The sequence below is a fragment of the Bacillus rossius genome, chromosome 5 (assembly GCF_032445375.1).
Source record: "Bacillus rossius redtenbacheri isolate Brsri chromosome 5, Brsri_v3, whole genome shotgun sequence".
Lineage (NCBI taxonomy): Eukaryota > Metazoa > Arthropoda > Insecta > Phasmatodea > Bacillidae > Bacillus > Bacillus rossius.
Genome location: NC_086333.1, coordinates 53,474,339 through 53,501,584, shown reverse-complemented (window position 1 = coordinate 53,501,584; position 27,246 = coordinate 53,474,339). Strand labels below are relative to the sequence as shown.

Genomic DNA, 27,246 nt, shown 5'->3' with positions numbered 1-27,246 from the left:
AAGGGTGGGGAAAAGGGAATATGTTATGTTGAATCATAAAAATTCCATAGCTCCTTACCAAAGCGGGATCTAAGAGACTTAGCATAAATAACGTAAATAATTAATTATGTTGAGTTCTTTCAACATTTTTGTATATTCGACCCTAAAGGCAGTGAAACGGGGGGCACGTTAATTTGTATAGTATTAAATCATTTATCCAAGCAAATTAAGATGAAGTTAGCAAGAATAAGGTAAAAATTATGATTTATATTGTTTTTACCTTTACTATTTTTCTATATTGACATAAAAGGGGTTGAAAGATAGATGATTTTTTTTATTGAAAAAGTCGTACCTCTGAAGCTAATCAAGTGGAATGTATGTATGTAGTATTATATACAGACATGCAACATCTACCAAATCTTCCTTACGACATGCTGAGGTTCTACTTTTTAACAGGTGACATTATGAAAATAGTGTTTTAACGTTAAAAAAATAATGTATTCTAATCATATCAAAACTAATTTAAGAATAGGAAATGTTTAGTAAACATGTGTTAACCTAGCTTCTCTTATTCAATATTTTCCAAAAAATCACCTCTTAAGTTGTAACATGGGTTAATATTTTTTTTTTTATTTTTTTTATTTGAATTTGTCACATGCTCACCAACAGTCGTAGACTTAAAAAATAAATAAAAAAATTGGTTGTATGTAACGTCGGTATACGGACGATAGTTTAACGTGACGTCATAACAAAACATTTATAAAATGATTGCATAGTTTTATGAATAAAATTGAATCTTTTTTATTGAATTATCACTATTTTGTATGGATACAAAGAAGGGGTGAAATGAAATCTACAATTTAATTGATAAATTTACTTTTATTTGCACTCATTAATTCAAATATGTTTATTACTTTAACGAAGAGATAATTTAAACTATAACGTTTATACATGTTTGCTATTTAACTTCTTCCAATCTGTGTTATATTGTTAAGGATAGGACAATGATAGGAAAAGTAGGAAACGAATGGGAGTGTTTCAAGTTTAATGTGCCTCGGAAAAGTCAAATCGATGGTTGTTCCAATTGAATGGAAGAGAGATAGATGCGGCGCAAGCGTACAATGAGCGTAACGGGACACAGCGTAACGGGACAATGAGTCATCCTTTCTCGTGCGTGCAGCCGGCGTTCATCGATTTATTAGACGTTGTCACGTCAAAAATTATGATATCTATTAAATCATTATTGGCAAAATTAATTTTAACTGTATATAGTTTAGGTGTTCACATCTGCGTTTAAAAGAGAAAAAAAAAAGGTTGAGTTTGGATTTTGTTTGGTTAATAGATATTGCCATATTTACTTAGTTATTAATTTTTACATTGGCATCCTTGTGGGAAAAAGAGGTAGGGGTAAAAAATTTGGAGATTTTGTTTAAGTAATACTTACTAAATTAAAAGTCAACTAATATGTTCTATAATAATTTTGATATCTGTATTTTATATTTCAAATAAATATAGTTTAAAAAACTAAAGAAACATGCTTTTAAAGATTATCAAACTAAAAAGTAAAAAATAATTTTAAAATTAAATTTATGACAATAGTATATAAGCAATACTAGTATAAATAAGAAAAAAGCTTGTGGCGCTTTGTGCCATATTTTTTGTATATTAAGCGCCCCATGCTTTTTTTACATTTATACTAGTATTGCTTATATACTATTGTCATAAATTAAATTTTAAAATTATTTTTAACTTTTTAGTTTGATAATCTTTAAAAGCATGTTTCTTTAGTTTTTTAAACTATATTTATTTTTAACTTTTTAGTTTGATATTCTTTAAAAGCATGTTTTTTTTAGTTTTTTAAACTATATTTATGTATAATTATCATAGGGAAATGAGTTACCGACACTACCTATTACCATCTGAGATAACTATTTGGAGTTGCAACGTCACAATGAAATGGTAAAGTCTCTCCGAATCATTTACAGTTAGATGTAGGGATATAATCTTTGAATTTACCGGGGGGGGGGGGGGGGGGGGGGGGGGGGGGAAACTTTTTTTTTTCGGCGTGGCCGGGAGTAGAACCCACGATCGCTGAATCCGAAAGCTGACGTCACAGAAGTCGCGCGCCTTAGACCGCTCGGCTAACGAACATAATGAAATTGGTGGGACATTTTACAGTGATGAGCCACTCACTCTTAGTCGAAAGAGTTACAGACGGACAGACAAACATACAGGTGAAGCTAATATAAAGCATGTAATAAAGACGTGATTGTATCACATATCCTTAAATAATAGGTATTTGTAATAAGGTGAAATTATTTAATAATTCTAAGAATATCTGTAATCACAGTGTATGTAAGTTTCAGCATAAACATATTTAAAAACATATACAAAAATAAACTTTGTTAATATAATTGATGTGCAAGTTTAAAAATTTTTTTTTAAATTGTCTATCACATGAAATGGAGGCAAGTGTGATTTAATCAAGGTAAAATACATCTTCGAACATTCAGAAACAGAAGTTTCAAAATCAGATACATAATCTATACTAAAAAAAAGGGACCTACGCATGACTATTCCAAAAATATCATTCTTAAACCGTTATGTTATGAGATAAATATTTTATGTACCTAAATGACAATTTATTTTGTCTATTTATACAGTAAACATGTTTGCAATTAATCATATAACATTTTTTTTAATGATAGCGATACTCAGAAATTGTGCAAGCAAAGCCGCAGGTTATAGGCTAGTTAAGAATACAAACAATTCATGTTTTTGTCAAATGTTTTCTGAAGTGCTAAAAATTTTTTTTCGAGTGTTCTGTAGCTGGTGGCAAACACAAAATTGCTTTGATAGGTATTTGTAGGGTAAAATAGTACAAGGGAATTCTTAAAATCATTATTCTGAAATATTTTTCTTAAAATATTTTTTTCTTGAATATCAAGTCTTTTGAATACTGTAGACTGCATGGTATTTGAGGAATTGATTGACCCATCAGTAATTTAATTTTTTTTCATTCGGTGATACATGAGCCATCTTATGGCTCTGTCCTACACACAGAGTTAATTTTTTTCCCCTATCATTTCTTTTATTTTAAGTTTTATTTCTAGAATTTTAACTCAATACCTCTCTTGAATTTTTTGTTCTGACACAAATATTTGCAGCAGATATCTGCAAGGGAGGTATTGAGTTGAAATTCTAGAAATAGCCCTTAAATGAAAGTAAATGAAGGAAAAACTAAAAAAACAAGCATGTAGTGCGAGCGGAAGCCTTAAACCGCAGAGGGTTTTGCAGACCTGCCAACTCTCACGATTTTGGTGTGAGGCTCACGATTTTAAGGTCCATCTCACGCCCTCACGCCAAAATAGTGTTTCCTCACAATTTTTTGGGGCCCCAAGATTTTGTTTGTAAAAGTTACAAAACAAGTTTTAGGAAAGCTTACAGTAACGAGTTTCCATCAATACTCGAGTCACGTAAAGGAAGCAATTTTGCGTTTTGTAGCGTGTGCCGTGCTGATTTTTCTATCTCACATAGTGGAAGAGGAGACATTGTGAAACATGTCGCTACAAAAAAACACAACTAACACGTGAAGTGTATTGCTTCCAATAAAAAAATTAATTTTGCTGTGAACAGTGATAATAGTGACTTGATGTAAGTTTTTGGACATACGCCATTGCTTAGCAATGGCGTATGTCCAAAAACTTACATCAAGTCATGCACTCCAATTGCACAAATCTTTTAAAGATAACAGTGATAATAGTGTTACACGAGCAGAATGTTATTTTACATCATTTTTAGTTGCGGCCCTGCATGATCACTACACGACAGCGCTAAATTATGTTCAACTAAATTAAATCTGCAACCTATAATTTGTTGAAATAAATTTTGAAGCAGAGACCATGTAACATATGCACAGGTATGTAACTTAAATTTAAAGATTCTCATTTGTTGTTTTTTATATCTAACCTGTATTTATGGGCCTGGAAATTTTATCGAGGACCTCATGATTTTTTAAATTTGAATGTTGGCAGGTCTGGTTTTGGTTTGCAGACAAGCAGTGCAACCCTGGCATGCTGGGCATTGTGGGCGAGAACAGCAATGCCAAGAACCAGAGCAAGGTGACGTTTGACACGGAGAGCATCATCGGCCTGGTCATCTGGATGTGCTGCATGCTCTACTCGTCGCTGAGGTCCGCCTCGAGCTCGTCCAAGCTCACCATGACCGAGCACGTGTTGGTGAAGGACAACGGTGCAGGTGAGTGGGAGACCTTTCTCGTAGGCTTTCCCGTACCCGCCAGTTTCACCGTGTGACTGCGGGAGATCACTGACGACCGTTGACCAGTGGTGAGTACAATTCTTCAGGAAACTCCAGACATTTGATATTTTTTTTCATGTGCTAGATTGTATGTGCACATTGTTAATATTTCATGTGGGAATGATTTTGAAATTGTTGACTGATACCCCGTGCCGGGGCGTGCAGCCCACGTCCGTCCCTACCCGGACAGCCAGTTACGCTGATTCTGTTTGAACTCCGCTGACTTTGACTTTACCATGGCTAGTCACGTAGACAACGGTAGGGACGCAAAAACTAAAATAAAATGCTTGCTTATGTGTTGAGTAGATTATTGCAGCATTCGTAAATTTATTCTGACACATAAAAAAAGATAAATAATACACGGAAAGTACATAAAAAAGATATAAAAAATTACAATCCTGACGTGATGCCCGGCCGTAGCGATCACGTTACCTACAACACCAAGGCGTTGCCTTCGCATAAGTCTAAGTCCGTACTTGAAAGAAGCGGGGGCGAGGGGGGGTCCACACCAAAGCTTGCCTACCGTCCCAAACCAACTTCTTCTTCCACCAATAACAAATTAAAGTTTTACTTACAGTAATTCTCGCCGTGTAGCAGGAATTTACCGAAACTGTGGCGCCTCCGGGTACCCGGGCTGTAGACTCGGGGTAGGTGACACATGTAGCACAGTTAAATGGCACCGGTCTTCGCACTTCGGGACGAGGTGCATTAACACTCGCGTCTCACGAAAATTTTAAAATCGCTTACGGTAAATACGTTGCAGTTCCTTCCAAATTATAAATAAAAATCAGCTGATACAGGCCGCGGCCACGATAGTTCCGCGTAGCAGTCTCCAGGTTTAACACTTCACGACGACCGTGTGGGTCACGTCCCTACTGCCGTGCACGCAGCTACACCAACACCCCATATTCATGGAACTATCAGCTGTTCCGTCGTCGGTCAACGCCCGCGAACCACTGTCGTCGCCAGCGTCCAAACAGTCTCTCCCCCGCATACGTCACACTCCCGTGACGTCATCCACCTCCCTCCGCTAATTCCCCTCTTTCATACGTGGACAAGTCCATTCAGTGGACAAGTCCATTCAGCAGAGGTAAATGGCCGCACGGAAAACCAGTCTTGATTCATTTCAACTGAAACTACTGAAGACGTATATAAAAATAAATATGAAAACATTACCTAAAAAAAATTACGTTAACATTAAAATTAAACATAATTAAACATAATAACATGAGACACCAGAAGTGTCTCAAAATCTATTTATGGACTTTTTTTTTTACTGTCATTCAGTCATGTGTGTTTACCATGTTGTGGTCTAATAACAAATTTTTACATTCAGAATTTTGAAGAAAGTTTGCTATTACCTAGTACAAACAGTATTTTTGGGTGTAAAAAAAATATAACAGCTGCTACTTCAATGTAAATACATAATGTGAGTATTTTAGGATTGTTAAAGTAGTTTTATAGCTTTAATTAGTCGGGGAGCAGAGCCCAGTCCCCATGCAAATCTTAGCACCAAACAATTGCTTTGTTGATTACAGTGTATTGGGTAAAACAAAATATATTTTCAGAAATATTCATTATCAAATGAATGCCCATTTGATCCTGTCGTTAGTTAAGTAGAAAAATGCTATATAGCAGCAAGTAGCGCGTTTGCGATTTTTTGTCTCAGAACTTTTGTGCTCACCATCTGTTAGGGTAAACTTTTTGAAATATTTATTCCTCAATGATGTTCATAGAAATGGAAATTCTCATTTCTGTGCACAATGAACAAGATTAAACTTGTGGTAAGATAAACATTTTAAATTTTATATTTGTAAAGGGGATTTTTTGTTTGATTTTTACATTTTATGGTGATTACGTAAATGTTTTTGTGTCAAAAGCTGGTGAAGTATGGTTATGTAACCTACTCCAAAAGATAACGTAGACTAGTCAAGTAATTTTCCACTTACCTTACAAGTGAAAATGAAGGTAGACATTGTTTTCTTACTACTTTCATGTGTATTTTATGTTCATTAGTTTATTACCATGCCACTAAAAAATTTTCAAATAATTTAGTTGCAATGAACTAACTTTTCAGAAACAGTTCCTGCACACTTGAGAAAATTCTTATCCGCATCTGAGGTACCAGAAAGTAAATTTGTTGTTTCATTGGGACCAACCATGCCGAAAATAAAAATTGTTTCACTTCAAGCTAAAATTGAATGATTTTATAGTCACAAATTAAGATTTGCATCATTTGTGTTTAACAAAGTTACCGTATATACCCGAATATAAGACGACCCCCAAACTACAGCCTCATATTTTCTGGGGAAAAAAATTTTTATTGTATTAAACACATGCCAACAAATTAGATATAAAATTTAAAATATGAATGTTACAAAGGATTTCAACCACCACTTTTGAAATACTGTTAACAGTTAATGTACAAACAGAAATAAATACCTAAATGGCTGCTACTGTAACTGTTGGAAACGTTATAGAGTATCATTATGCTGATGCATCATCTTCATTGTTGTCATCTTCACTGCTGTCGACTTCAGCTTCAATTGCATTTTCTTCCCACATGACACTATCTTCACTGCCATCCAATGCATTAGAAATGCAACATTTCTTGAAGCTTTTGATGATCACTTCCGATGAGATTGTGTCCCATGCACAGAGCTGCCAACCATTACGGATTTTCCGTAATTATTACGGATTTTAACCCCGAATTAAGGAATTACGGAACATCGCTGATTTATTACGGAAACGAGGCTTTGTGTTGCATGGTAACGGAGAAAATTCCGTTTCTGCTGTGCGTGTTTCGTGAACGCAGTTTGAATACATCGCTTGGTTGCTCAAATAATGGAACTAGTAAGTGTGCGCATGTACGATGTACTGTCGAAATAAGTAAATTAATTCTCGTGTTTTTAAATAATAATGGGATGGAATTACGTCCGTTGTACGATACAACTAGTACATATTCTCGGACTTATCGTTTGAAGGCTACTTAAATCACGATAATTTTTGTACGGTACTTTAGCTAACCTGTGTTGTGTTAATTTAATTCTTGAAAGCCATTTTTTTCATCATAGTGTTTTTGTGGTGTCTACAGACGTGATTTTTTTTTATGTTTTTCGATAGTGTTGTGTTCTTCAGTGCCGGTTTTAGAAATGAAGCGTGTGACAGAATAATGTGTATCTGAAAAAAAAAAAACACGCAAGTCTTCAGAACTTTCGACTTAAATATTCAAAAGAATGGCCATGCTTGTCGTTTTCAAATGTTTGGAACGCCACGGTTTTGTAATGTATGCACGTGTGACTTTTCGATTGCACATGGTGGAAGGGATGACTGTAAATGGCATATTGAATCAAAGAAACATGCAGAACATTTTAAAGCCGTGACGAGCAATAAATCTATATCTTCGTTTTTTCTGTACATCTGAAGAAACGAAAGTAACGAACGCAGTTATTGTTTACAAGTCCTTGTGTTTGTCTTGTTGTTTGTTTACATGACATTTCTTATCCAACCAGGATAAAAGAAGCAAATAAAAATACAGTTGTTTTAAAGTTTAACTTTGAATACTTTGAATTGAAGATTCAAAATAGCCAGTAAAATTATTAATATTTCTTACATATTCAGATGATTGTATTGTTCAAATAGATTTTTTTTATTCATTAATTTGCATTGTTTTCATTTCTTTTTCTTTTGCATATTATTGTCCTTGTTTTATCTTGTGGGTGTGTTATGTTATAATGCCCAAGGAAAAATTTATCGTGCATGATTTACGCGTATTTTTTTCATATACCTAATTGCCATTACTGATGGGTGTGATTTGAGGTTGGCAGCTCTGCATGCAGCCTTAATCCACTGACACAAGACTGCTATACTTGATTTTCTGATTTTGCCTGTTGGTGTTAGAGCCTGCCAAGAGCCATTCAGAGTACAGCACTTTTAGACGGTCTCTAAATGGTTTCTTGACACACACATCTAATACCTGCAGCTTTGAAGTCATGACTCCAGGAATAATAACAAGGTCGGTGTTCATACCTTTAATACATGATTTCACTTCTGGCGTTAAATGTCCTTTGAATGCATCTAACACTAACATCTTTCTTCTTTAAAAGTGCCCCAGGCCTTCTATCCCAAACTGCCTTTAACCAGTCTTGCATCAACTCACTTGTCATCCAACCTTTTTCTTGACATCTCACTATTACCCAGAAGGCAATTTTTCTTTTGGCATAATTTTACAGTTAAGAATGACAAAAGGGAACAATTTTCTACCATCAGCTAACACTGTAAGCATCACTGTTATCCTCATTTTCTCATTGCCACTTGTCTTCACATTAACTGTTTTAGTTCCAACAGCATCCACTGAATAATTTTAAGGCATATCAAAATATACAGGCGTTTCATCAGCATTTAAAATGTAAATAACATAACTCGCGGAACCGTTCGTCTAACTTAAAAAAATAATCACAGCAAAGAAGTACTGTATAACCTACATTAATGTTTTTTTACAAGAAAATAATTGATAAGATGGGCGCCATCTTGTGCTATAGAACATTCCAAAAACATTGGTTGTAACATGTGCAGCCAGTAACTACTGCACAACCTGAAAACATTGACCTAAAATAAGTATTTTTACCTAAAAATCAATGTATCTGAATATAAGGCGACCCCTTTGTTTTGAATTATAAATTATGGTAAAAATTTTTGTCTTATATTCGGGTAAATACAGTAATATCCAGTGTCATTAACTGATTGTGATTGGGCATGACTGTATAAACTCCATACATATCCAAAGATAGATAGGAAACATGCCTAAGCCATTTAAGAAATATCTCCTTTTCTCCGTCCATTTTATTGATATTTACAAAAAAAATTTGCTTTGTCAGTGAGAGAGGCCGGTTCAAACAGTGGTGGCTAGTGGCAAATACAAATGGTTGCTCTGGAGTCATTCTTTATAAAATCTCGGTGAGGTTCGCAAAAAAAACATAAAAGTATCGCTCATATAAACTTGAAGAATATGTTTATCTCTTATTGTATACATGAGAACAAGAGACATGGAAAACAGAACTATCTGTCACATTTCACTTGGAGATTTACATGTTTATAATATAACTAGCTTTTACCCGCAGCTTCACTCGTGTTATGTCCTTAAGTATCAAAGATCATTGCAAAGAAAATAAAATAATATGGTAATTTTTTTTTTATTGCGTGACTGGAATCATCAGTATTTAAAAATTCTAACATCCGATTTAGCTTAAAAAACTGAAAACGTGCTTTATTGAAATATGTTTCACTATTACAAAAAAATAGTTTTTAATCCTAACATTTTAAAAAGTTCAACGTATTAACGTAGAATAAAAAAAAAATAAATTAATATTCTGCCCCAATTGTGTGATCCGAAGCCTCGTTCCATTACATAGTCGAGGAGCATCTAGGTTTCATATAAGCGTAACTTGTAGGCCTACATTTAGTTTAATTTGAAGTTTATGTGAGGGTACACCCGAAAGTTCAAGTGAATTTAAAAACTCCGAAGGATATGAAGTGCTTTGTTCTGTATCCATGATTGTATCTATTGACAAATGCTCCATTTCCCCTTGCACCTCTTTTAAAATATAAGTGTAGATTTTATTAACGATATAAATATTTTGGCGCCAATATTGCTCTTGTGTACAACCACCGATCACTATTCAAATTTTGCTCCAAGTCTGGGAAAACTTGAGTAATTATATCCACATCATTTTCACTAAATTACAAAATTCTCTTGAAAGTAAAATATAACCTTCAGCATCAATGTCCAAAAATCAATCACTGAAGAAAATAGTCACCTAACCTCAAAAATTTAAAAAGTTTAAGTATTGCTTGTCGGTGACAGAAAAATAAAATTAAATAGTAAATTGACCGCCGGTATTATATTATTAAATTGGTGAATTATTTAATTTACTTATTGAAACACCAGATGGCATTAAATGTCATTCAAATTATTCAAACTCGCAGTCAAGACGATCAAACATACAAATATCAATTTTTTTGCCCTTCGGAATTTTTTTTTTTCTCCCAATAAAAAGTATCCTATGTTACTTCTAAAACCTCCAAGAAAATGTGTACAAAGTTTCATGATGATCGGTTAAGTAGTTTTCGCGTGAAAGCGTAACAAACAAACTTACATTCACATTTATAATATTAGTAGGGATTTCATGTACAGTTTTGTTAAATTGATGTTTGTAATGTTTTCGGTGTCTCAATAATATCTGGTAATGTCTGACCAGGCAGTTTAATTAATAATATCTTGTTGTTTTTGCTACACATACCTACAAAACTTACAAAGCAACTACAAGCATTTAAAAGTCTACATGTATATTTTCCATGTGAAATTGATACTAATATTTCACTTAGTACGTTACTGATTACTGTAAATTGCTTTCTAATTCCTGTATTTTTGAAAATATATATAAACCAAGCTGACAAATTGAAATATTTGGCACTGTTATTCACTAAAAACTGATATTTGTAGTGCTCTTAGAAAACTAGAAACGGTGCTGGTGGTAGTTTGTTTTATTTTTATTGCTGTGGTGATTAAGTGCCTAAATTGCTGAACACCGAGTGCCCGGGTCATCAAGAGGCAAGTGATAGCCCAGCAGACAAAAATGTCAAGCGATAGGAACAAACATTGGCTTTTGTGGTTTTTTACAATCTTGGTAAATAAGTGAATAATTTTGAATCTGCCCCTGACTTAAACAGGGCTGGTAACCATGTGTAGGCAAATGAACTATAACTGTATGGTAGATATTGTAGTTCATTGAATCTGTGAGACCCATATCTTGAATTATTCTGTAATTAATGGATTTAGTGATGTAAACACATACATTGTGTAGCATTGCCTTATACTATACCGCATACCGTGTTTTCTCGCATAATCGTCGCACATTTTATTCTAAAATAAAGAAGGGGTGCAACGATTATGCATAAAAACAATTTTTTGTTAGATAAAGTTATTCATTAAAACAAAACCCATTCATGGAAAGTACATTTATTAAAAAAGTGAACTATAAAAGAGCACGCGTACATTGTGGCGACGCAGATGAACAGATGAAGGTTATAACGTTTAAAAAGTCTTCAAAATCTGCTTCACAGCCGCCTGGTTTGTTTCAGCCTGCCCCTGTTTGCCTGGCAACCCCCCTCCCACCAAACATTTTTTTTTCTATGGTCATGTGACTAACTAGCATGGGACTGAGAAGAAATAATAACTTTCCACCAAGGAAAAAAAAATTAAATACTAGGAAGGAGGGAGAAGGGGGCCTCTCCAGCAGATGGAGAAATACATGTGTGCAGGGAAGGGGAGGGGGAGGCAGTGCTGTAAGGTTTACATTTAAATAGCTGAGAAAAAATACAAAGACTTCTCTTGTGTTCAGAATTTTACTGAAGGCAAATATATGGTGGAATCCAAATTTGAGGTCTCTTAGCATGGAAAGGATTATCCAGGGTTTTTACATTGGTGGGTTCTAATTAACATGGATAATCAAGACTCAAGAGTTTACTGTAAATGTAAATCTCAAGTAAAAGAAGGTTAACTAATTTTAAAGTGTACACAAACTATTGTGTTATGTGTAATAATAAATAAATAAAATTAATATGATTGTTCTAACTATTGATTTGATAATAATTTAGAGCTAACCTGCATATTTTCAGCAATATAATAATTTTTTCCCATTTTTTTCAAATGATAACATCAAATACCCATGAATTTCAATTTATATTATTTTAGTACTTTTCCTCCTCTTTCAAATGAGACATTTCTCAGGCTCATTGGATCAGCCAGAAAAAAGTTATGAACATTTACGAAAATCGCTGTACAGATGAAAAAAATTACAGAGCGCCAACTTTAAAGAGTGAAAACAGGGTTTAATATGAGTCTAATGTTATTTTTAACCTGATTTTTGGAACCCTGATGAAATTTCAAATAAGAATTGTAAAATTCATTAGTTAGTATTAAATAATAACTTCACAATTAATTTTTTTACTGAAAAGTGCCTTTTTCATCTCGCACCTCAAATAACAGATTGGTTAAAATGCACCATTTTCTAAAAAAATTATAAAATAATAACTTGAGCGAATTTGACCAAAATAAAAAAAAACACCTGTTGTTATATTTGTTCATAGATGCTGTAAAAAAAAATGTCATAAAAATCAGAGAGGGTGAGGTGCAAAATTTTGTTTTCTCTGGATGATTTGATTTGGAATGACCCCAAAACGAATTATAATACAAATGTAATGATATGAGTTGACTTTTTCCTCCAGTTTAACCTCCAATACAGGTACAGCTGTTAAATTGTAAACAATTGGCCGCCATATTGGTACGTGTAGTACACTGAAATCCCCCTCCCCTTTTGGCTTCACCTCGCTCACTTAGAATCAGACCTTATGTTCCATCTGTGTATTTCCCTAATCTCTGGATCTGAAACTGATTGTATCCAGTGGGAGACGATCTATAAGCAGTTACGTTCTCTTATTCATGTGTGCTTTAAAATATAGTGTTGGCCGTAGGTGTGAAAACCAATTAGATCTGGTCTTTAAAATAATTTTATTGTAATTATTAGAAGGTTTGTACACATACATGTATTTGAGGGTGTCAATTGTTTTGTAGCATTTAGATAAATTTTTGAAAGGGTAGTTAACGTTGCTTCTTTTTGGTGTATCGTACCTTTAGATGTACTGTGCGCTTGACTTGTGTTTTGTTTAATGCTAATGTAAAGAAATGTATCTAACTTGATTCCTGTAGTTCATCATCTTTATAGATCAATACTCTTAGATATTAAATTGAAGTAAGTGTATTACTGAAAAAGCGAAGAAATATTTGAAATTTATAATCACGTACTTTTGTGTCGTGGCTTCTCTGCAAAGCTTATGTTTTCTGTGATTTTTTCCCTCCAGTGCGTGGTCAAGGAAGTCAGTCATTGGTTGATAATGAAGGTATGGCTTTTTCAATTATTGTTTTAAGATGGATGGGTGTTCTACATAAAATTTTGACTTTGGGGAAATTTTTAAAAATATTTTACCTTTGTTAACTGGTTGTAATTTTCCTGCTGTCCACTGTAGAGAGTTTTAGTGTACGATAGTAAAATAGGTATCCAAATTTTATCTTTTTTTATTCCAGTCAAAATCTCTACTTGAATAAAAAGTAGTTGACATAAATTAAAATAGCAATCACTTTAAAAAAATTTCATTAGAGCTCTTTGGTATAATTGTAACATTTAATTGTGATCCAGGCGCTTGTAGTGTTGCTAGTAAAGCTGCTTTGTTTTGTGACTAACTCTAATTGATTAATGTAAGATTTTGGAAGGTTTTTCATGTTGGCAGTACAAATAGCTAGTGAACCATATTTTATGCATTTTCTGAAACATAGGCATTGGTAGGTGTTTTATTTGTGTGGGTGAATGATACTATATGTTCCATTAACCTTTATGAGCATGTGGTTTACCTGGAACAACTTAATCTTAATTAATTAATTTTCTTACCAATTGGGGGACATTTTCCAACTGCCACAGGTGTATAACTGGACTTAACTTTGTCTGGCACAACTAAAGTTTTGAACTAAGGCTCATTTGGACTTTCGATAAAGGTTTTTCAGGGTGTACACATGCATTATGCATTTGTTTCAGAAAGTAGGTAATAGGTATCCTATACAGCCAGCTGTGAGTGCTTTAATTTTGTATTTGCTACCAGCATGCTCGCATTCCTCCTTGTTCAACCAGCAGCGTAGAGGGCGCTGTTGAGACAGTCCCTATATTTTCCACATAGATAGCGCTACCTGTTATGAATTTCATTTTTTCATTCAGAGATACGGCCTGTTTTAAATGGCATGATTGTTTAAAGAAACAGTAACATGCACAGTTTTTCTTAATGGTGTGAGTATTTCAACAGTGAGTAATGCTGATTTTGAATTAATCATTATTTATTTATCAATAATTATTGATATCCTGAGCAGTTATTTTGAAGTGAGTAATAATTTTGTTATTAGTGGTTATTCACAAAATTGTATTCTTTCCTTCTCTGCTGTTTTACCCCTTACAATTTACTTGAGAGTCGAGGTTTGAATTGCCAAATAAGTTTCACTTCTATCATGTGTACTGAGTTACACACTTTTTTTTCAAATAACATTCGTTACTAAAAAAAATATGTATTAATTCTTAACAGTGTCTTTCAGTAACATTTGAAGGGGTGAAAATCACAGTGGTGTAAGTCAGGTTTTCATTGTTTTCAGAAACTAAAGTTTTATTAGAAAGGCTCTTAGAAATTCAGAATACAATTATCACTTTGGCTTTAAGCTAGGTGTGTCACCTAGACCATAATTCAACAAAGAAGCTCAAATTTATTTTATTTTTGTCATTAGTTACCACTTTAATGCATTCATAAATGACTTATATACCACTGTTCATGTTAACAGAATAGACTTCAACTTGACTTGAACTCTTCAAGAATGGATCAAAAATGGATTTATTTTTGTAATGGAACACAATTACAAAGAAGTATTTTTTTTTTTGTTTAAATTCATATTGTAGTTGTGCAGTTAATGTAGTTAGTTATCTCGGTAATATTTCCTTCAAAATTTTGAGTGTTTTAAATGCACTATCCGGTCAAACATGTAAGTGTTATTTATGCATTAAATTGAAATTAAAATTTTAAACTAAAAAAAACTCAAAATTGTAACTACCACTAACCTATTTTAATTGGGTGTGATTTGTTAAGATAAAACCACATGTTAGATTATACCACATTCTGTTTTCTATTTATCATTCACTTCATCAATATCTCATTTATAGAAGCTGAACATCAAAGTTATATTTCACTGAAGATAATATCTTTATTTTAGAATAATAGGTTTTTTCCAACTTTATAGGCTAACTGATGATACACAGTCTTTAATCATTGCATTTTAGAAATGGTAATTCATTGTGTTTTCTGCAGCTGGTTTTAAATAAGTCAAGTATTACATTCTAATTCATATGAAAATTAAAAATTAAGATTTAATGCATGTTATTGTATGGCATTTAAAATTTTAAGGTATAAAGGTAATTGCTAGGAAAAAAGTGACTTTTAGAAGTAGTATGTACATGCTTAGTATTTATTCTTTTGTTCATTATGCTTATTGTATTTATTTTATTTTTTTATTCAAGTTTGTCACATGCCTACCAACAGTTGGGGAACATTTAAGGTGGACATGAAATAAAGGATAGTGTATGCTCTACAGGCAGTTGCTAAGTGCAGAGGCACTAAGGTTAGAAGGGGGAGGTTGCCTCGATAGCTTGCCCATCGTTCTGCCTATCACATCACTTGCAGCCCCAGCTTTGCGTACTACCCCGCCCACTCCTATCTGTGACTGTAGTTTAGAAGTGCATCTGCTCGTAATAACGTACTAAACAACAACATAAAGTGGGAACGGTTATAATACAGACTCATTATAGACGTGATGTAGTGTTTCCTGATAAATATCATGAAAAAATAGCTACAAATTTATGTATATATATATATATATATATATATATATATATATATATATATATATATATATATATATATATATATATACATATACATATACATATACATATATACATACAAATTTTGTATGTATGTTCCCTATGGACTCCAAAACAGCTGGACTCATTTTGATAAAATTTTCAGGCAATCTTCAGATTAACCCAGCGGATGATCCTGTGAAGTTTGGTAGCAATCGGATCACCAAATATATATAGTTTTTTTTAAATTTTGTGTCATAGTTTCAATACAAATTAATAAAAAATTAGACTTTTTTTTTTTGAACATTCACAATTGAAAGTAATATTAGGGCTCTATAATTACATTTTATTTAAATTAAAATTAAATTTATTTATTTCCAGAAGAGTATAGAATGTGATAGGTAAGAAACATACGAACGATACCATAGTAAAAAACCAGCAATAATTGAATGATTTTATTACCATTTGTACTGGTAACTGTATCATAAGACTCGCGCGCCACCTTATATTCTGCTCTAAGGGTTGGTGTTATCAAAATCTCACCTAGACAGTGACCTTCCTCATGTTTCGAAGGTCAAGTATGCAAAATTTCATCGAGATCAGATCATTGGCATAGAAAACAAACATACAAACGTTCATTTTTATTTATATAGATAGTAGAGTGCATTTATTTGCTTAATAGTTTTGTTTTGTCCGTGTACATTCACTTTTTCATTAGATTGTCAGTGTTTTATTTGTGAGCAAATCACATTCAAACCGGTGAATCTGTGAATTAAATGGCTAATTTGTTTTCATTTGCGCGTGTAAATTACATTTTCTTTCGTTAATCTTTTTTTTTTTTCCACAGTTACAATTTATAAAAATGCCACTAAAAAAAAGCAGCAGTTGGTAAAAAAAAAAAACATATCGAAGATGAAGGAAAGAAGAGCAGTTGAAACAGCCGAGGAAGGCAAATCACGACAGGGTATCTACATCAAGAGCAGCAGAAAAGGAAGGAGAATGCAAATCGCGGCTTCAGCAAATGCATGACCATGCATCCTCATTGAGAGCTACAGAGACACCGCAACAGCATATCGAAAGACTTGATGCCAATCACTCATGGGTGGCTTGATCAAGAGAAAGAATCAATTTAAATTTGGCGGCATTTCATTACAATAAGGATGGTAACAACCAGAATCACAAAGACGTAGTGATTGGCGCAATGGACAAAGTTTGCTTACATTGTCGTGTTTTGAAGTTCGCTAAAGAATCCCCTGGAATGTGCTGCTCGAACGATAAAGTGGTTTTGCCACCACTGATTTGAGCCGCCTGAGCCGCTACTAAGTTACATTTTTGGCACCACTCCGATTTCCAAGCACTTCCTTCAAAACTTACAAAAGTACAATTCATGCTTTCAAATGATGTCCTTTGGAGAAACTAACGTAGTAAACGACGCCGGCTACATACCCACCTTCTTCAAAGTTCAAGGCCAAATCTACCACAGAATTGGATTGTTGTTCCCGGTTTCCTATTTATATGTCAAGTTCCTCCAAATTTATTTCACTGGCAATGAAGCAACAAAAGTCTAGCAATGTTGTAGAAATAACACTTAAGTCAAATGGGATATTGTTTCGAGTCTGCAATGATGTTCTGTTACGATTTACTGCTTGTTGGTAAAGGATAGCCCAATTAAAGAATTTTATCACACACAGTGTTATTTATTGCCACTATTTACATTACTAGCTAATAATCTAAAAATGTCAATTAATCAATTGTACATAAAAAATAATATTGCTTCCCCCAGTCACTCGTTTCTCACAATCCACACACCTCGCTGGGCCGCACCTCTGGCGCAACTCTCGCCGCAGCACCCCTCGTGGTCCTCCGTCACAGGACTCCGTCGCTGCCGTCGCACTTCCCCTTCGCCGAGATCCCACTCGACGCCTCGCTCGGAACTTCGCTCGGGACTCCGCCGTACCCGCGGCACTATCGCCCAGAAACTTCGCCGCAGGAAAACTCCCGACTCCACTCACTCACTCACTCCCTGCCCCGAAACCTTCGTCCAAGGACTTCCTCATTCTGCCGCACCCGCGGCACTATTGCCCCGGAAGCTCCGCCGCGGGAAGGCTGCCGCCTGAACTCTCTCTCCGAACTCCACTGACTCCCTTCCCTGACGTCCTCAGATATATATATAGGCCCCGGCACAATTACAGAACTCACGAGAGCGGCCGGGGCCAGTCGCGTCATTCTGAGGCCATCCCGACGGCAGAAATCTCTCGAAAACACATGTCGGCAGCTCGCGTAACTCCGCAGCTGGCAGGTTTCTAGACTTGCCAACTTTTGAAACCCTCAATTAGTAAAATACATAAAAAAATAATATAACACACGTAAACTGCTCGCTGCAATTGAAAGCAAAATTAGTAGTAGTGGCTTATTCTTGATTGCCACCGGTTTTACAAATTTTGAATACAGTTTCTGCAACAAGCCGCATAGCAACTTTCTCAAAATATGTATCTGTGGTGATGCTGACTGCAACAATACATTAACATTGTCGAAAGTAGGTGTAACATGAACTAAAAACAAACAGAATGCTTTATTTGATGGTGTAGACAAAAACATGAACAATATTTTTCTCACGTGAAAGAGTGCTACATTTGTTTTTTTATGTTGATTTTGCTGATGAAACACTGTTATTGAAGTTAGTACACTTTTTTTGTACAATCCTTCAAACGTTAGTTATTTTCTGAAATAACTAACTCCCCAATATATCTTCCAGTAGAATCTCCCTGGAGTATTGGTAATGAAAGCAACCTTGACACTATCATTTTCAAACTTGTATCACAAAATGTTACTACTAGTGGATGTAATTTGGATTCAGAGTCATTGCTGCCGTCGGTCGCGACTGAAAATGCCACAGTTTGTAAATTACAAACAATTTTATCAGTTGCATCTGTTGCCATTTCTTTCACGATAGCCGCCGTCTTTGTTCTTGCGCAACCAAATTTTTTTGCTACTTCAGAATTTGAAAACATTTTTCGGAATAACGGGCCGGCGTGATCCGAAACATTTAAAGGAATATTATGTTCAACCAAAAAGTTTGTAAATATACATTCTGCGCGTATTACAGCATTGTCTGTGCTGTTATTTTTAGTGAAATAATCACTAACCTTTTAACTGACTGCGACACTTTTAACATTTGCGTGATGTTTTGAACAGTTCACGTGGAGATTAATGTCATGTCTTACGCCGTGCCCAATGTTGATGTCACATCTACACACTGAACAAAATGCGAACTGTGTTCCCTTGCTTGATTTAAGAATACACGGAAAATCCCGCGTGTATGTATCGCGAAATGCCTGAGAATAATGCGTATCACGTTTCGGGGGCATTTTCTTCTTCACTTGATTCCACTTCTGTTAGTTGTGCACATAACACATTTTTATTAAAAACATGCAATAAATTTGTTTCCTAACCTGTAATAAACAAATTCAAAATTGGCTCAACTTTAACTAAAGAATCACAATATACGCTAATGCACGACACCATCTTGCCAAATTAAAAATGCTATTTAAACTGGTTCGTGATTGGTTGTAAGCGCATCAATGTAACTCAGGCGGCCAATAAGGAAAGATATACAATAGAACAACAAATTACTTGGTTCGCTGGCCTTCGACCAATAATATAATTCAATTACCGCACTTATTTCCACAGCAACAACACATGGCAACAGCTTTCACAAACCATACAATAAAACATTTAAGGCGGACGGAAATACACGTTTTAATAAACGTCTCGTACTTAAAATTCGTAAAAAATGGACATCCTCGTACAATCGTAAAACGAACGTGATTTTAGTACATTTTACGAAAAAATCGTAAAGGTTGGCAAGTCTGGGTTTCGGATGTCAAACTAACAGTGCCACGCGGGGGGAGCGGAGGGCTGGAGGGAGATAAAGCGGCGACCCAGGTGCGCACGGCACACCTCATGTTACGGCGGCATGTGATGCAGCCCAGCTAGCTCTACACCTGTGCGTGGCGTGGCCTTGCTAACGTTTGTAACCGTTCTTTTGTCGATAAGTAGGAGCATGTATTTTTTATGAAAAGAATATCACTCATTAGACTGCCTGTGCTAGCAATTTTTCCTTATAATTAGCAGCAGCGGCGTAGCCAGTGGGGGGGGGGGGGGGGGGTTAGAGGTTCTAACCCCCTCCCCCCTTAGCCGCAATTATATTTTATTAACTGAAAGCAGATAGCTAAAAGCCTGGGTGTCTTACTGCTATCACCGGCTACTGCACTGGAGGGGAAGAGTAATTAAGCGAGCCCTACCGATTCTCCTTCCCTTCCCCTACCCCTGTCGCGAGCAGAAGCTATAAGGTTGTGACGCAGTGACGGGTCCCAAGCTTACAAACATCTTACACCTATTATATTTAACCAGTGTGGTAATTATAAGCAGGTGTTGACTGGGCTTCCAAAAGTGTAAGGATCTCTGTGTGTGTATAGAATTGAGACGACGACATGGTGTCATGTTACTCTTCAAGCTAAAGCTAATTGTTTCCATGAATAGATCAATTCTGCCGAAACCCAACCCTTTTTATTCCTCTTTTTTTGTATTGTCGAGCTTCGAGCATGATTTATGATTTTGAGTGGACGTAAACAAGGCACTTGTATCGATAAAAATATCTTTAATTAATATCTTACTTCATCACTCAAACAATTTTTTATTGAAAAATTAATAATATTTTTACCATTACAATATTTAAAGTTAAGTACCGAAAACTGCTAAAATAGCACTATTTTACACCTTAAAATCCAAATTCTTTTCCGGGGGCGGACCCCCGGACTCACCCGTTTTAATGAGTGGCGGGGGGGGGGGGGGGGAACCATGCTTCTTATTCCCCCCCCCCCCCCCCCCCAATACACAAATCCTGGCTACGCCACTGATTAGCAGCCATCTGTAAGAGAAGCCATTGCCCTGTTTGGCCAGGCCATTTAGGACACATTTGCTTCTGCACTGAATGGCTGTGATTGGTGTGCTTAAAATAAACCCAGTCAACCAAAAAACACAGATAGTACTATAAAGTTTTAACATACAGCTGGTCTGGAAATACTTTCATGAAAAATACATGGTACTAATGATAAGTTAAAACCAATTAAATAAAATGTTATAATTTGCTTTAGAAATCTGGCACCTGTGTGACTTTATTGTAGTTGGCTTACTATATTAAAATTATGTCTGGTAACGAACCAACTAAACCAGAGCACTGGATAAAGCCAAACAAATTTCAAGAATTTTGGTATTTCCTCAACTTTTGTGTATAACATGTGTTCTCGAATAATGTGATTCTTTGAATGAATTTTCTTTGTTAGTTAGCGTACATTTATTAGTCCTTTAGCTGTGTCATTTATATGAGCATCAATGAATATTTGATACTAACAAAAAATTACATATCTTGGTTAAATGTGTTCTGTGCAGATGGCGGCTCGGGCATTGGTGACGGAGGGGAGAGTGGACGTGCTAAAGTGTGGGACAACGAGGAAGACGGAGTTTCGTATTCCTGGTCCTTCTTCCACGTCATGTTTGCGTTCGCCACGCTATACGTCATGATGACGCTCACCAACTGGTACTCGTAAGTATTCTGTCATGCTGTCATGTCATTCTGACCATCTCATGCTTATCTCTTACCATTTCAGAGTTAAGAGATTGTTTATTTTGAATTCTGAGTGCACAAGAACAATTTTAAGAATTCATGTTGTAGTTAATAATGTTTTATACTATTAGGCCTATACACCTATGATAAATTACTTCTTTCTAACTTAAAACAACATTTCACAAACATCCATTGATATGAATTCATATGAAGATCGTAATGTTCACTTGATAAAGAAATTAATAATTTCACACACCTTAAATTTCAAATACAAAGTCAATGCTTCCAGCAGTTGATGTGTTAGAAAGAGAAGAAGATGTACTGGGGGCCATGAGGTTGAGTGGTCAAATCTCCTATGGAGATTTTGGTTCGGTTACCATTGGGGTCAAACCTGGATTATTTTGCTTGTGGGTAATGTCAGGGTTCCTGCTGACAGGGAAATTCTGAAAAGCAGGGAAGACTCATGAATTTGTAAAGGTGTCTCAAAATCCTTTAAAATGCAGGGAAATTATCTTTGTTGGAAAACAGTATCAGTAATTTTTCATGTTATGTAGCATCTTAATGTCTAAAAAATGTTTTTTTATTTTAATCATAAAATTGTGTTATGTCAATAATTATATCTTAATTTTATAAACACCAGATGTAAAAGATACAAAGAACTTGTGTATTACATACCTAATTTGTAGAACAATCAAATAGCTATAGTTTTCAGTCTATTCCCAATTAAGAATCCTTTGAATGTTTCATCAAAACATAAATCAGTTTTCTTTTTCAGACTGGCAGAGTTGGTTACTTAATGTTTTTGGAGATAATGGTGTAAGTCAAGAGGTTTACAGTATTGTGCAGGAAATTATTTTATAGTGGATTATGGAAGTTGTGTGTGTGTGTTGAATTTTTTTTAAATTTATTTGATGATCTTGACATATAGTTTGCTGAGAGAAGGGAAAAATGGGACAAGTAAAACAGGGAAACTGGCTGAAGTAAGAGTATGGGAACCCTAAACAAGCCGAGCATTGCCAGTGAGTCGCTACGTTATATAGTTTATTCCCGTTCCCTCCACCCATGCTTCCCATAAACATTACTTTCTCATTTCACGGTCCTCATCTTTGATGACCCTGATGTCAAGATAGGCTCTATTTCAAACATTCATTAATTGTACTTTTTTTTCTTTCTTAAATTCCAGGCCCAATTCATCGTTAGAAACGCTGAATGCTAATGCTGCATCGATGTGGGTGAAGATAATCTCAAGCTGGATGTGCATCGCTCTATATACTTGGACCTTGGTTGCTCCCATTGTTCTACCAGACCGCGAGTTCAACTGAGCCCAGTGAATTCACATATGTATGATTTCGCTGTATTTAGCACCATCCACCTCTCTCTTCGCAATTTTTTTTCCCTGCTGCGGCAAGTAAGCCAGATTACGGAGGTGAAAGTTTTGATGTGGAAAATCTATGAGCATAGAGATTTGGTTGTTGCGATCAACTAAGTCAATAATTTATTTTTAGAATTTTTGATTTTGGTCTTGATCTCGGTAATTACTTAACATGATCGTGTGAATTAAGAGAATTGTGTAGTGCATCATACTAGTGATATGTTTCACCAAATACTTTTAACGTTCCCATTATTTAAAAATGCCAATATTAGTGTACAGTTAAATAAAATATATAGTTTGGTAAAGCAGCAAATTGGAGTCATATTATTATTAAGTGGTTTTTAAATTAGGGCATGTGTGATATCTGAAAACAATTAATATTCTCTTATTCTGCCACACTATAAGTATTTATCTTGGCCCATTCCTTGACGTATTTACAACTCATTTAGTTGTGCTCTTTACTTCAATGGTAAGACATGTTAGCTTGAACTGAAATGGAGTATGTATTTGCTTATATATGCTTAATGGGAATATATTACATATGGTGATATTCTTTTTTTTTCTGTGCTTTAGGTTTTTATTTATTTTTGTAATGGTTGTCACTTAAACTACATTGGCATATTTTCAATATACTTAAAGTGTTATAGATTTTATGCTTGTTATGCATTGAAATGTTATGAATTAAAGGAAAATATTGTATAGTTGAGAGTGATGTTATGACATTAGTAGTTCTTATTTTACATGACATGATCTGTACAGTTATTACTCGCTAGTTTCAGTTTTAAATGCATTATTGTGCCAGTACCTTAAACATTGGCATTTTGCTGTAGAAATGGAACTGGACAAACATAGTGGTAATTTTCAAAGATTTTTTTTTATATTTCCTTGCAAACATAGTTGTAATTTTCTTTTATGCTAATGTTGTATGTAAAAGATGCTGTAATACTATTGTGTATTTAAATAGAAAAAGAATGTTTAATGTATACATTAATGCTGGACACGTGCATAAAGTGTTAACATAATTAGTTGTACATATTTATTGCTATTCCAGTGTAGAATTTTAGTATTAAAATTAATAAATTCATTAATTCAGGATGCTGTTTGGAATTATTCACATTTTCGTGGTGACATTCTGTTTATATATTAAGTGAACAAAAAAAAGTTGCCATGGATACAAATACTATCATCTTTGGGTATAACAAACCTGATATCAATATGTTAAAAGGCAAGCAACTCTGTTAAGATGTTTTCAAAGGACTGTCTACTGAAAACTTCTTAGGTGCGAAAACTTTTAAATGGGAAAAGGAAAAATCTATCCTTGAAGTGTCCTTGGGATGACGGCAAAAAAATCACTTAAGCACCATCTTAGACTGATAGCAGATGACTGTGGTCACTGAAATTCTAAATACGGTACATGTCTGAAACAAGATTAATTACCGGCACAGCCTGGACCACAAACGTGAAGTTTGTTACTTAGTACATATTATGTAATTTTTGCCAAACATGACTTATTCAGGCAACATCAAGCAGAGAACTGGCAGGATGGCGTCACTGCCTTCAGCCAACAGGGAGGAGGGAGTCACATGACCACTGCCCAATCACAACAGAAAAACTTCCAGAAGTCCAGGCCTACTTTACTATATATCTCTTACTCTAGTCAAATGATAAGCTCCATGGGAAACACATTAATTCAACTTTCCCATCATAAGAATACATACAGAAATTGCCAGAAAGCCTCTGCACTGATAAGACATCTGAAAAAACCATAGCACCGCCGAGTGGTGCACCTGTCTCTCGTCCTTTCTTTTACTCAAACAATGCCAAATGTTTTAGAATCCTTATTAAAACTTCTGAATAAATTCAAACATAAAATATAGGCATTAAAATGAAATTTAAAGTAAAGAACCTACTTAAAAAATACATTTACACTCATAATAATATGACAACCAGTAAAATTATTGTTAAACAGCTTTTATAAATAAAACATCTTGAAACAATTTTTTACAAGAATATTAATAATGATAAAACACAAGTATAATAAACTAGTTCACTAATAACTCTTCTAGATGGATAAAACATATTTCCTGAAAAAAAATTCTTATATATGTGTGTGTGTGTGTATTTATATATATATGTATATACATATATATATATGTATATACATGTATATGTATATACATATATATATATATATATATGTATATACATGTATATGTATATACATATATATGTAGATATATAGGTATATGCATAGAGAGTGATAGATGCTTTGTATGTATGTACCTACTTCAAGAACATTACAAATAAATTGAATGAGGCATTTTAATGCATGTCAGGCATGAGCTAGTATATGTTAAACGTTTAAATGTAATATTCACCGAGCTGGATTTTGCAAGACTTCTGTTGTTTTTCTGCTTATGCCTCTATTTACATCTGACAATATTTTGTTGGTACTCTGAGTGCTTCTGATTCTATCTTGTAACACTGCTGGTGTGCTCCTGGTTTTTTTTTTTTTCTTCGTAATAGACATGCAATTGTGTTCAAAGTTTCATTTAAATTATGGATTCCTGTTACCTTTATAAAACTTACTTTTTTTATTATGTGGAATTTAAAAAAAATAGATTCATTACTGAGTCAATTACTGGGCCTTGAGACAGCTGAGAAACACTATTATGCAAGACGATGATCCTTTCCCTGAAGGTCTAAGCGAAGCCCTCCTCTTGCGATTGTGATTGAGAATCCCGCATCTCGCATAAAATAGTGACTGCTATTGCAGCAAATTAGGAATGTGATACTTGTTTTATTTTATGAGGCAACTTAGGCCGGGTGAAATCAATTATTACGTTTTAAACTCCGAACACTCTTTGAGTCAACGCAAGGTTTTATTCCACCGGGAATCGACCATTTGTAGTCAGGCTACATGGCGCTACATTTATGGCCAGGCTACACAGCTACATTTTTAGTTTGGCTACATTTGTAGCCATGCTAGAATGCTAAATTGTAGTTAGGTAACATTTGTAGTCAGACTACAAGGCTTCATTTGATTATAACTTAGTACCTTTATATAAAGGTGATTACACAAAATAGTCATGTAACTCCTTGAGACCTAGCAAAGCCTTCCTTCTCGTTCTTTTGTGAGAGCATCGTTTATTCCAGATAAAAAAATCAATAATATTTACCTCGACATAACATGACATCTGTTGATGAAATTTTGTAATGAATAGTAATGCTTCTTGGTAATGAATCTTACAAAATGGGAAACGTTGCTGATGTATTTAAGAATTTGTTTCAATTTAAAACTTGTCAGTAGGTATTTGATATAAGTCGCAGAAGCTGATGTGGATTCCGAATAATTCCAGCAGCTTTATCGAAAGGTCACTGGTCTAGTAACTGCCGCAAGGAGTTCACTTTAAGGCGATTGGTGCATGGAAAATATTACGACAAAACTATTTTAACTGTACATATTTATTTTTGATGCTTCTTTTTAAGACATAATATACCTAGGATATTTTTAATAAACTTTTTTTTACCGAGTTATGTCATTTTAAATGCATTTATTTTTATTCCAAGCCAGAATTATTTAGAAAACACATAATTATGTTAAACTTAAGTATAGTTCAAGAAACGAGTGTACGAATAGGTTTCTGCACCTATAAAAGTAATAAGAAAAAATTTTCATCGTCAAAATTACAGTTTAATATTGACAATTTCCATTGATCACTGCTGGACTACTTCAGGAGCCATTTAAAGAATAAATTTAAATGAAAATGAAAACATAATTGGCAGAACACTATTGAGTTATGTATATATTTTCATATCCTTTTGTTTTTGATACGATCCGACTCAAAACACGCCCTCTGGAGTGACAGTTCTAGTGCTGCGTGTAAAACTCTCGCCGCCGGGAAGAATTTCCCCGCGACGTGGCGCTGAGGGCGGCGCTTGTCGGAACCAGGTAGTCCGGCGGAGCTCCGGCCGGCTGGCCGCAGCCTGCGGGTGGGGAGGGGGAAGAATGGGGATTAGAGGGAGGACGAGAGAGGAGGCCGAAGAAATGAAGGGTCTGTCAAGGTCGTGCTCATGGAGCTAATATACAGTAATACATCTAGAGAGGACAAGGGAAGGCTAGCAGAGGATGCGAGGTGAAGCCGGGTATCGGCGTTTGTTCCCTGCTTCCTACGCTGGAAGAAAACGAAAACGAGCCAAACTTGCCTCGCGCGGCAGAAAAATCCTCCAAACTAAACTCGCAACAGCTCCGAAACTATCAAAACAATCAAACTGAAAATTTTACTGGAGTATCTGTAAACATTTTTCCCCACATCGCTTTAATATTTTTTTCGAAACATGAATGCTTTCATTTTTAAAAATTAGATACCTATTTACTGCCAAAAATTTTTGTGAATACGCAGAGTAAATTAAAACACCGAGGAAAAATTTTTGTTTGCAATTATAAG

The 27,246-nt window shown here is 34.8% G+C and overlaps 1 protein-coding gene across 2 annotated transcripts in view; it reads left to right on the top strand.

The window, feature by feature from the left end:
• LOC134531804 (serine incorporator 1) overlaps nucleotides 1–23,891 on the top strand; it is a 35,546-nt gene extending 11,655 nt beyond the window's left edge. Inside the window, exons 7-10 of one of the 2 annotated variants that reach the window (XM_063367745.1) lie at nucleotides 4,033–4,236; nucleotides 13,216–13,254; nucleotides 21,252–21,405; nucleotides 22,610–23,891. In XM_063367745.1, the coding sequence (XP_063223815.1) occupies nucleotides 4,033–4,236; nucleotides 13,216–13,254; nucleotides 21,252–21,405; nucleotides 22,610–22,748 (536 nt within the window). In that variant the 3' untranslated portion in view covers nucleotides 22,749–23,891. The remainder of the gene's footprint in view (nucleotides 1–4,032; nucleotides 4,237–13,215; nucleotides 13,255–21,251; nucleotides 21,406–22,609) is intronic. The other variant, XM_063367746.1, reaches the window with a different exon arrangement.
• The last annotated feature ends 3,355 nt before the right edge of the window (nucleotides 23,892–27,246 follow it).